General features: G+C 26.9%; 1 protein-coding gene across 1 annotated transcript in view; it reads right to left on the bottom strand.

Annotated features, from left to right (window-relative positions):
• The window catches only part of LOC132921982 (cadherin-89D), a 45285-nt gene that overhangs the window by 21631 nt on the left and 10476 nt on the right, over window positions 1–13178 (bottom strand). Inside the window, exon 2 of the mRNA XM_060985257.1 lies at window positions 8749–8838. Coding sequence (XP_060841240.1) covers window positions 8749–8821 — 73 coding nt within the window. The 5' untranslated portion in view covers window positions 8822–8838. The remainder of the gene's footprint in view (window positions 1–8748; window positions 8839–13178) is intronic.

Raw genomic sequence — 13178 nt, 5'->3', positions numbered from 1 at the left:
GTGAAAATCGTCTTAAAGAATGGGAAAGCAATTTTTAAGGATCCAATTTAAATTTTAACGTAATTAATTATATAATAGCTACACAAAAAAAAATATGAAGATTAGTATTAAAAACATATACGTCTCATAAAATACTAGTATACTACACGTATTAATGTATTATGCATACTAAGTACATATTATTCGTTAGATTATTTGACAGATTAATATAGATTGTTCTCCAGTGAACAATTAGTTAAATTACCCTGTTTAACAAAATTAAATAAGCTTAAGTCGCGTTAATTATAAATCATACAATTTCTTAACATAACAAAATCATTTTAAACAAGCTCAACGACAACAATCTTAAACATCAATTATTAAGATAAATATTACGATATAATTATTTTTTTTTTTTAAGAAAACATATTATGTACCTCTAAATCATTTATAATAAAAAATTATCTATTAAATTATGTAAACGAAAATTGAAATAAATACTAAATTAATGCATTAAATATCTGAAATTATTAAAGAACACTCGCAACTTCACAAATTAATTAATTTAATGATATATTAAATTCTTTAATGTTATAACTTGTTAAATTATTAACTGGATTTTGAATCTTTCTCTAAAATTATTAAATTAGTTAAATATTTACTCATTTTTTAATGAAAATAATAACTTAATATACTAATATAAAAAAAAGACTTATGTTCTAAGACTGTATTGAAACTAAACAGTTTTCATTTAAACAGTTAAGTTATTAGCCAATTCTAAACTTTTAATATACGCAATGTAGGCTCAATATAGTGTTTTTAGTAAGTAAGTTTTCTTATAAGCTTTAGTGACACTAATGACCATACGGCTTGCGTTTATCATTATAACCATTAAAGTACATAAGAAGTTTAAAAAGTTTTCCGCTAAATTAATTTTAAAGAACAAACTGCGAAACATATATTACTAAAATTTAACTATGTAAATGTATACAGGTTGATCAACGGAAAGCGTCTAAAAGTTTGAAAAATATATAAAAAAAAACAAAAAAAAAATGTTTTTATATTATATATAAAAGTAAAAAATACTATCATTGAATTTTTTCATTCAAAAAAATACAATATAAACATATTTAACAAAAACGGCAATCGTAAACAGAAACTATAATATAATCACCATTCAGGATTCGCCAAGAGAAAAATGTAGTCATTAAGTCCTGTTCAAATTTCCATTTGCATACATTACTATTATATAAAATGTATCGTTAGTGCATCTACTAAAATTATGCGTATACGTCTATAGTAATATTTTACAAACAGTTCGTATACATAAATTATACTTTATATATGTTACAAAAAAGAGATAAATGCTTTTCGAATAATACAATATAATATAAAATGTATATATTTTATAATAGTCTACAATACTGCCAACAGTAGTATTAATCAGGTGCAATGTAAAGATTCATCGACGTTCGAACGAATAAACTTCTAATAATTATTATTTTTCTTTTGTAGGTAGTTATATTTTATCAATTTCAAGAGGCACAGTACATTCCCATAACTGTATAATATTATGTGGTATTTAATTGGTTTGCATTGTGTTTCTTACGCCAAATAGAAAAACGGGTCTTCTGTGTATTCCATAGGGAAATAAGACGCTATCGTCTAATACTCTAATGAAACGGACGAAAACACACGAAACGAATATACTTATACCTACTAACTGTATGAATGTCCACTGAAATCGAAAGTAAATTGTTTGGAAAGCAAAAACATATACAAACGCATATTATATTATTATTACATTGTTTAGGAAATAAAATAGTGAAAAACTGAATAGTTTTCATTAAAATACGATACTCTCTGTACCTATGTATTATTGTTATTTTATTTGTTATTGGGACGTGCTAGGCCACAAAACTTGCAATAAAACTGATAATTATATCACAGAGATTCGTATATATATTTAATAATATTATTGATGATATTCGCAGCACGGGGTTTTTAGCAATGTTGTTTTTGTATTGTGTTACTATAGCTTTACTATTTCCTATATAGGCGGGTATTTCAATCAATTCGAAATGAAATGCGTGAAACAAACACGTTTCGACGAATTTTTAATAAAATAAAGCTTATCGTGGTTGCAACATAACATATTTTTTCTTTTGCTATAATACTAGGCGAACATAAATATTCTAATTCCATCGATCAAAACAATATATAATTCAGGGACATGCATAGCACACGTAGGTACTATTATTATCATTATTATTACCACAAGGCGTCATTACGATACTCTATATAATAATAATGGTATCCGTGGTGATCAATTATTTGTCCACACAATTCGATCGATGATTTACAGCGAACGCGAATCGTATTGAATAAACGCTGTCAGTTCAGGTCCAATTTTCAGTAGCCGAAATATCTGCATATATTTTATAATTCAATGTCATTGTTTCGAATTTTCTTTTCCAATACACAACACGCATTGTGATCCATATTAGCATACCCTGCAAATATTAGTATACAGTACGGTCCGACCGATTTCCCAGCCAGATCCGCCATTAGCCACGGTGCAATCGATTACCATAATGTACACACCAGTTATACATATCATATTATTATACATATCCGCAACGTAAAAGCATCCACCCGGTCACCTGGTTACGGGTTGATAAGCATACCGTCTCCCGCGTACCTGTAACCTAGAAATTATACCCAGTGCGTTATCTGGGTCGGATAGGAGGTCCGCAACACAACACCGCTCTGCGGGCTCCGGCCGCGATGTATAAACATCGGACAATTAAACCTTCGTGCGCAGACGATTTTCGACAGTTAAGAACAGCACCGCGATCCGAGTCGGACGACGGATCGTTACATTTAAACACTTTTGTCCGGCATCGGAACCGGAACGTTTTCGTCGTAAATGACCATTATATATATATATATGTTAGCCGGCACGTCCTATTATATTATAATATGGCCCTGCGCCTGATTGATTTTTCATACAGCGATAATAGTAAGAGTGGAGCCTGTCGTCCACGGTTTCTTAAGCGCATAATGTTTTTTTTTTTTTTTGTCGATATGACGATTTTATATTATACACGAGTTCAAACGTCGAAAGCGATCTAAATATTATTTTGCTTTATGATTTATTATTCGTGCGAAAATGTAACGATCATCTACCTACGTATGCTGTGTAGTAACAAATACGTCATGTTCTACACGATTCTACAATAGGAATATTATTTTTAATGCCATATGTAATCGTCATTAAATTGTATATATTCTATTATATTATTGTAGGTCGTTTATACATTAGTGTAACTTACTAGAACCAAATATTAAGGAAGCCTCCTCAATTCGATTTGTGATTATTCATCTCCTTTTAATATTCTAACACAGTCTTATGCAGTGAACTATTTTCTATAAAATCTTATGGTTATATTAAAAAAATAATTATTATATATTATACGTATTAATTATATAATTTTAATTAACGATTTACCTATACGACAAGATAATTATTTTTAAAATAATTATTAATTTTCTCAAAACATATTAGTGTTTATAGTTTTTGTACACATTTTTAATTTCATATTTCTAAGCAAAATGCTTTTTGATAAGTCCAATCTGAAAAATCGATTTCTCAACGAATAATTAATTATTTATAACTTAAAAGTATTTCAAATTTCGATGATTAGAGTGATATGTATCAAAACTGTAATAAAAACTTATAACTAATTAACTATACACACTCGAACTTCTAAAATTGTTGTAGAATATATAGGTACTTTTGGGCAGCTTAGCTCGTCTAGTCATCCTTAATTGCGCCTACGTATGTGTTTATATGAACTCCTTAATGCATATTATTCGATGTATTTTTATATTGGTAAATAGTACATGCGTATATTACATACGACTTTCAGGTAAATTATTACTTCTACATAATATGTAGTACGTGCACACGTATTATATTATTATAATATGCTAATACCTCGGGGTCGTTTAAATTTTATACAACAATAATACAAGAACAAATAAATTAGTCTATTATTTTTTTTTTTACGAAATTTTCAATATTTTGTAACGTAAAATTCGAGTGACCCTGTGTTCGTATTACAATGATGGTAGATTTAACTTTATTGCGTTACCAATTCTGTTGCATAGCTAATGAGATTTATTATTATTATTTTATATTATAATAAAAACTGTTTCAACATGTGTAAGCAATAACTCATTTTTTAACACAGTCGAGACGCATGCAGGCATTCGGTTATTGTTTGACAAACTAACTGAAAAATAACTCCGACCTCTGCGTTGATCAGTTGAAATCGAAATGACAGTAAATTATAGATACTTCTACGAGTTATTATAATATATATAGGTATCATCTTTGAAAGCGGAATAGATATAAAAATATTTGACATCCTACTAGCTACAGGATATAATTATAATTATTTTGAGCCGTAATAAGTGTCGTCGAAATTACTTTAATTGAAAACGAAATTTCATTATTTCGGAACGCGTACATTATACTATGGATATTGTATTATAATATGTTAACGTACAAAATAATTAACGTCTATAATATCGTGGTCCGTTTAAAATCGTCAAAGTGATTTAATCTCCACGGGTATAAGCGATACGATTTCCGTCAGGTTTAACTATATAAATATATAATACGTATAGTCTCACCACCTGTAGTGATTTTTTTTCTCCGTCATAATTGAACGATGAAAAAAATATATTATTACATTTCCAGGCAACGTTATTTTTTTTTATATATATAATATAGATTATTTAATGAGAAACTTCTAACAAAAACCATGTAAAACAAATTATAACATGCACAAGAGAATGCGTACGAAAATGTAATTTATGTTTTCTGTATACAAAAATGACACACTTTCCAATGCAACTTTACAAAACGAAAATTAAATTCTTATTTGAGTGGATGTACCTACCTATTCCGTGCCAGATTATCAGATTGCATGAAAAATCGACAATTTTTGATCGATATCGGTTTTATTTAAAAACGAAAACTAATCCATAAAAATATATTCATACAATATAAAGCCGGTCTATAAGTACGCGGTGGAATTGCATTTTACTATAATAGAGTATGCCTATATAATATTAAGCCATCGGATATATTTTTAAATTAAAAAGAAAACCGTACTATACGCTGGGTCTTTGTTTTTATACATAAAGGTAGGTCCCTACATCATTGCGAGAAAAAACACGTTTTACCACTGTTTGTTATTGTAAAAAATTCGCATCACTGCAGCAGTACTTTGTTTGTATCGAAAAACAAATTTTACCGAATATCTACATTGCAATCGTTATTGTCACATATATATTTTTACGATTCAGTTATTAAAATCTATTTTATACGAAGATGATTGATAACTGCTCAGTTTTTAATGCTTTGGAAAATTAGAAAATTCTTATCATTCTCAAAATTACTTAAACCGTAAACTTAAAATTAAATTATTGAAATAATTTTCTGAATAAATTAATATTAAACGAGAGATACAATATTGTTTTATTTATTATCCAATTATTATATGTATATATACATTATATACTATATTTGATTTAATAAGTACCTGCAATTATTAACAATGTGTTACCTATGTAAAATGGGTTGAACACGCTTGTGAATATGCGGTTGTTACTAATTTTATTGTATCCGTTCTGGGTTTACCTTTCATACAATACATAATATGATAATACAATGTATGTGAAAATATAGTTGCAATTATAATATTAAAAGTGAAAACCCTTTAAATATTTAAAAAATTAAAATCGATTAATTTAGGTACTAATTTAATAGTATAATATATACTATTAACCATACTAATTAGTTAAATTAATTCAGTAAATTAAAATTTTAAGTTTTAACGATGGAATTATTTTATGAAATGTTTAATATTGCGCATAATTAAAAATTGGTTGTTCAGTTCTCTTAAACAGATTACAAAACTTCACTTTAGTTTACTGTTAATAAAATATACACAGTTATAAATTTTATAATTTATTATCATACATTGCAATATATTTTAACGAGAAATTAATTGTCTTTTAATTTATTGTTTAAACACCACGTATATATACGTATATATAGTTTATACTAAATGTAATACATACAATAATATACGTATTGATAATATTTCAAAATTGATTAAAAAATGCTATGCAAACATTTAAAATACATAAAATAAGAGTATTTTAAATTCAAGCAATTATAACCATCATCTTCGATCGCCGATGACAATACAATAAAAGGAAATATTAAGTTATAATACATTATATAAATTTGGATAACAAAACTTCACATTTCATTTAGAAAACATATTTCTGCTATGATAATGTATGCCAACAACATCAAAACATAGTAGAGTTTTGACTTATGTTTATATAGATTAAAACGACGGGTTTATATGTTATATATATCTTATACTATAATATATTATATTATTCAAATTTAGCTTGGCAATTAAATTTAATGTCATCGTAATAATTGTTCACGGTGTTTCTAGTACCTATAATTTGTATAAATTAAATCCGAAGAATAATAGTAACTCCAGGATGATAACGTAGTTAATGTATTAATGTATAACAAATTTACTTATAACCGGAAAACATAAATATTTAAGCAGTTAGCAGACCCAACTTCGTATTAACTATAAAAATTAATATTAAATTACGTAGGTAAATTTTCTTTTTCGTAATACTTTTGTCATATTATTCAAAACTTTTTATCATATTACAATAAATTAGTTGGCATCAATTTCATAGTAATTTGTATTTGTTATAACGCAGGGTCATTTTTGTTTAAAATAAGCGGTAAAATTTAAAATTGTGATCAGCTCTTGAAAAAATAATAAAATTCGTGCTACTTCACTATGAAATTAGTCCTTGATTAGTGAAGTGAGCATTTCCTATTGATCAAAAATATATCAATTTTTATCTTATGTAAGTTGAAACACACATTGACTGGTACGTAATATAAACATATATGTAATAGGTAATTTATAGGTATATAAATTCAATATGTACGTTATATTATATCTATAAATATAACTTGTTATAATCATAATAATTATTATTATGTGTAATTACAAAAGCTTAAATAGCTATAAAAAATTATAATTTAAAAATCTATAAATAAAATCCTTATTATGATTTATGAAGATTAGATTAGGTTAAGTCTGCAAACAGGTATTATTTCATAACAAAACGTATACAACAATTGGGTACATCAAATTGTTCAAACTTATAAATAACTGCATATTTCATAACAAAACGTATACAACAGTTATTGGGTACATCAAATTGTTCAAACTTATAAATAACTACATATTTTTATAACAGATTTCAATTTTTAATAAGTTAAATTGAAATCCAATTTTTCACATTTTTACATTTAACTCCCATAAAATTCGATTTCCAGTTTTTGAAATTTGAGCTATTAGTTTAAATAATTTAGTGTAATTGAAATAAATTAACGATAAATTAACGTGGGGAAACCACAAATTTTGTTTTCCGAATTCGTATTTGATAAATAAAGCAATTGGTAGTGTGGACAAAAATCAGGTAAGTATATTATACTTTTAGAAAAAAAAACATTTTCGCGCGTGTGCATGCATTAACGTGTAATATGATTAGTGATGCGTGTTCGATAAATTTACCCGGTAATGTTAATATATACATAAACATTATACATCTTACAGATGTTTTTTGTACCGTTTATAAAATGGAGCGACTTCTCACTTAAATTTTAATTGTGCGAATAATATGTTTTAGATAATATTTGGTTCACAAGTAAAAGTGGATGTATATATAACATAATATTATTATAAACTATAAAGATAAACTAAATTAATAATATATCGCAACAAAACGCGTAATAATATTTTTGAATAAATAAATATAAATAATATAATGTACTATGTTGTTTAATATTTATACTTTGACCGAACACATTTTAATTAAAAAAAAAATAATATTTAAATAATTTTACCACTATTTTGTTTTTCCATAAAATTCCCATCACTATTCTGTGCACATTAATGATGAGCAGATAGGTTACTATACGAAAAACACAACAGTATTTTATGAATAAAGCAAATCTCTAATAAGTTACGTCCACTTAAGGCCATTACAAACTTGGTATGTATAACGGCATATTGTCAAACATAATAAATGCATATGCTGCAGATGTAGCGAATAAATAATTAAACGGACTTTGCTCTCCAAAATACCTACTTATTTCGTAAGATAAGAAAAATGTGCATAATTTATACCTGCTGCAGGTATTCAAGTATATAAATACATATATAACGCAGATAGAATCTTAAATAAATACTAATTCGTTATAATTTATGTGTACAGGTTCGGTGATAATACACTTATAGCCCGTGTGACCACGCTCGGTTTAAATCATTCAGCATTACCGGCCAAAACAAATACGAAATATTACAGCCCCGCGAAACTAACGGGACGAGGGTTAATGATACGTATTATACATTTATATATGAGTTGTTCGACAATGCGCACTTTTTAGCGATTTTCTGTGCTGAATATATTATTAACCTACCCGCTCGGAATATAAATACGATATCCAATACACTTATGTTGCCGTAAGAGCATTTGAAACAAAAATTAGTTTTTTCTTTCGTTTCAAAAATAAGCCTATAGTCGCATTTTTATTTTCATCCACTCCCGTTTATTTGACGATACGCAATTTATTTTACTCACCATTAGTTTTGGCAATAGATGTGATGGCGACGATGATGATTATGGCTGATATGGAAACGGCGTTTGGGCCCATCCTTGTATAAACCCGATCTGAAAACAATACAATCGATTAGACACATACAAGCGAGTGTAAACTACAATAATACTATAATTTTACATTTTCCTGAATTCTATTGTACTAATTTTAAAGTGGTATTCTATACCATAATAAGCAATTAACGTAGTGATTTAATTGCAACGTTGCCAAATTATCCGGTTATTATGTATATATGTATATTACATTTTAGTAGGAATTTTCATATTATTACTAATCGAGCGCATCCGCAAAAAGGAAGTGGCAAAAACAAAAGTATAGCCACGCAGCAGAGAAAGTGGGAATAGATTAGTTTTTATTTGCACATAATATTTCATTTTCAAATAATCTGCAGCTGATGTTTTAATGTCCGCAGTGCGCATTTCAACGACCTGGCTACATACGTGTCCGGTCGTACGTCAAAAGTGGGAGGAACAAAAGTGAAAATTCGATAGAAATATATTATATATTTGTTCCCATCCGACGTGGGATCATTTTCGAACATTTTCAGTTCCTGATTAAACGATGTTCAACCGTTACTCGTTAGGTATTATAATTGCTGTATTATCATTAATTATTATTATCACACGGGTAACCGTCATGTTAATGCTGTCTGCTAAAACAAACATTCAATGGGACAATGATGTATTTTCTTCGGTAATTTGATGGTTTTTTTTTTCGTCTAAACAAACATTAAGAATGACTGTTGTGCGTATTGTATCACCGACCTCGTAATTTTAATTTTTTAAAACGATTACATTATTCAAACGCTACTGTTACAATTTAAAACGGTATGGCTTGTAAAAACGTTGATTTTTTTTCATTAAATATTCGATCAACGCAGCTAACAACATTAATTTCTTCCCGTACGCAATTTACCGGTATTTACGTGATTAGTGTAATATAAATTAAGTACACTTGCTAATAACGAAAATTACTTATTCTATACCTATTACTATACCAACACGCTTCCTCTCAGAGATGGATAATTTAATGGACAAGCTTAGTAATAACTATTAACTTATAATTATGTTATTATGTCATAATAATATTTTCATTTTATTATATAGTCCAATCAAATTGTTTACCACACCAAAAGTAATACGAATTAATATAATCGTATAATTGTTTAATATTAAATCACTAACAATATAACTTATGATTATTTTTTTCTAGTTTAAAAATTATATTATTTTATCCATGCTTGGGGTACAATTTAATTAATTTATCACCTGCATTGAAAATAATATGACATATCAAAATTTATATTTAAACTATTATACATGCGTAATTTAATTTTGAGATAAAATCTTAAAATTTACTCTCATAACCGCATACATATCAAAATTCTACACTTAATATATTTATAGCTTATTTTAAATATGTTGATTTCTATAAGGTACATGTCTTACAAAAAAAAAATAATTATTGGAATGGTTTTTGGTAAAATATGGTATATTAACGAATTATATCATGTACTATTATAACAGGTATTAGCTATTTAAAAGTTATATAATTTGCATTAGTCCCTTATTGTTATTACATTTTGGAAAAAAAAATTGGAATTTCAGACAGGTGTATATAAAAAAAAACTGAAGTGGGTATATTATGTGAAACTGAGTTACTAGTAAATAGGCGAATAATAGCTGATGTTAAATATAGGTATAATATACAAACTTAATGGTGGAATGGTTGAATGTTCAAAATTATTAGTAAAAACGAAATGGAAAGTACTTTAATACCAAAGTCTCTGTGAGACACATATAACAGTATAAATACCATTGTAATAATTATATGTTTAAATAGCCATATAAAATATCGTATGTTGAATTCCTGTAAAAAAGTTAGAAACTTCAGTTTTTGTCGTGATCTTATACCTTTAAATTGAATGTTAGAAATAAAAAGTTACAATTACTTAATTTACTGCACATTTATATAATTGCATGTATTGTATCTTTAATTTATAATTTATAATTTGAATCATAGGATTTAATAAATATTTTATTATAATATACAACTTTATATTTTTAACCCGAGGTGTGTTTATTATAGTAAATAAATAAATACATCATACATAATAATAAATCACAGAAATAAGTTGTATGGAATAACAAATATGAAAATAGCCCTACACATAATTTTTCGATACACATTTTAATGTTGAATATATATAATATCTACAATCTACATGGCTTATATATATATATTAACACAGTTGAAATTAAACCATAACGAATTTTGATAATTTTAAAACGTTCGAAACGTAAAATGTTTATTGTATTTCGGTGTTGAACAAATAAACATTTCTCAATAGCCTCAGTAGCTCAGTGTATTCTTGCTAAAAGTTGTTATTGCTATCATTAAACGAATTCGGTCTTGTGCGTATAGTTAGTGTGATAATAATGTACTATAATACACTAATTCTGTCGTTTTGTAATCATAGTTATTTACGTAATTATAGTGTGAATAACAAAACACCAATTATACTTGAATGTATATGGTATGATTTAAAAAGGTAATAATATTATAATTCAAAATAACTATTAAAATATTTCAAATTATATTAAATAACCTAAAGGATCTTATGTCATTGACGATTATTTGGTTGGAAAATATAATAAACAATAAAGCAACTAAAATATCAATATTAAAATCATATATTATAAGTTACAATGTGACATGATGAACCCTAAGAAAAAGTACATTACATTAGTTTAAAAATGCAATGTTATATTATCACTTACCTAACGTTGATTGCTTAAAAAAAAACGTATCTTTAAAATATTCAACAGGAATAAATAACTGTGAAGATAATAAACTATAAGTATCGGACATGCCCATATAACCCATTTCCATAACAGAATAAAAAAATAAATGACGTTGCTGAAAACCTAACAAATCAATCACAGCACGTCATATCACACTTACAGATTATAACAAACATTCAACGTCAAAGAAAAGAACGCCAAATTTAAACAAATCTATCTACAGTAGCACCATCATATTATTTGTCTATTTATCTACAGGCTACAATAGAATGCTTAAACAATTTAAATATGAATAAGAAAATAGCTAGTGTGTACAATGAAACTATTATACCAAAACACTGATCTAAAAGTTTAATTTAAAGTACTATAATTGTTTTAAATGTTGATAAAAATGACTAAACTATATTAATTTAAAATAATAAAACTTCTTACACCGACATTATAGGTACATTATTACTTTGTAATATTAAAAGTCCTGCCGTACAGCATAACTTATACTTTTTTTTATTGAAATGTAAAAGTGTAGTCGACAATATGTGTATTTATTTAAAATAAAACATTATTGGTGATGGATAAAATAATTTTCATCTCCATGTTATGTACTTATAAAAGGGCAGATGGACGCAATAATGGTGAATTTAGATTTTAAAACGAAACTTAAAAAATGTTTGGGGTAAAAATAGCATACTACTTTTTTGGAGTGTTTGAATCGTTATTAACGTTTAGCATCAATTTAAGATAAACTGTGACATAGTATTTTTTCATCAAATAAGTACCTAAAGTGTAAACGCTATTTTTTAACAATCTTTTGTAGTTTCTAACGAATACAATATTTTTACTTTATTCTAAACCGAAATAAATATGATTCGATTCAAAATGAAAATGTTTAGTTCAAACAGTTAAAATTACATATTTGTGGACAATGGCTTCAGATTTAACAGTCTCGCCTGAGATTTTCCTTTCCACACCTATGAATATTATTTTTCTAGCCAGGAAAAAATACCGTATTATAATAAGCACCCAACACATAATGCATTTGCATAATAGTAGCGAATGTGATCTTTTTATTATGTAGCGTTAGCGCACTACATGTCTACATCAAAAGTGACTAAGTAAGGACAGCGGTTATGTTATCCAAACCCAATTTATTCCAACGTCATACAACGGCAACGTATGATAAGGAAAAAAACATTTTTTTTTTTTTGGACACTCAAATCGTAATATACGATCAAGCAACAAAAGCAACTATATAACGTATACATATAATAATAACATATAGGTACGGTATAATATAATATTTTTACGATACACACACGAGAGCGCATTATTATGATTGGTTTTTTCCCCCTCGTCCGTCTGGAATTTATCCTGAAAAAGTATCGATATAATAACATGACGATGAATATGCACGTTATACCTACAATCTACACGCATCATAATATGATATCAAGTGATTGCCGTTTACCATATTGTCTACGTTATCATGTAACTGATTGACGTTTTTTACGGGGATATTGTCATAATCCAATTACTGGATTAAAGTGTACAAAAATAACAATATAATACGACACATTATATATTATATTTGT

This window comes from Rhopalosiphum padi, chromosome 1 (assembly GCF_020882245.1).
Source record: "Rhopalosiphum padi isolate XX-2018 chromosome 1, ASM2088224v1, whole genome shotgun sequence".
Lineage (NCBI taxonomy): Eukaryota > Metazoa > Arthropoda > Insecta > Hemiptera > Aphididae > Rhopalosiphum > Rhopalosiphum padi.
The sequence above is the reverse complement of the archived record's forward strand: the minus strand, read 5'-3'. Positions and strand labels throughout refer to the sequence as shown.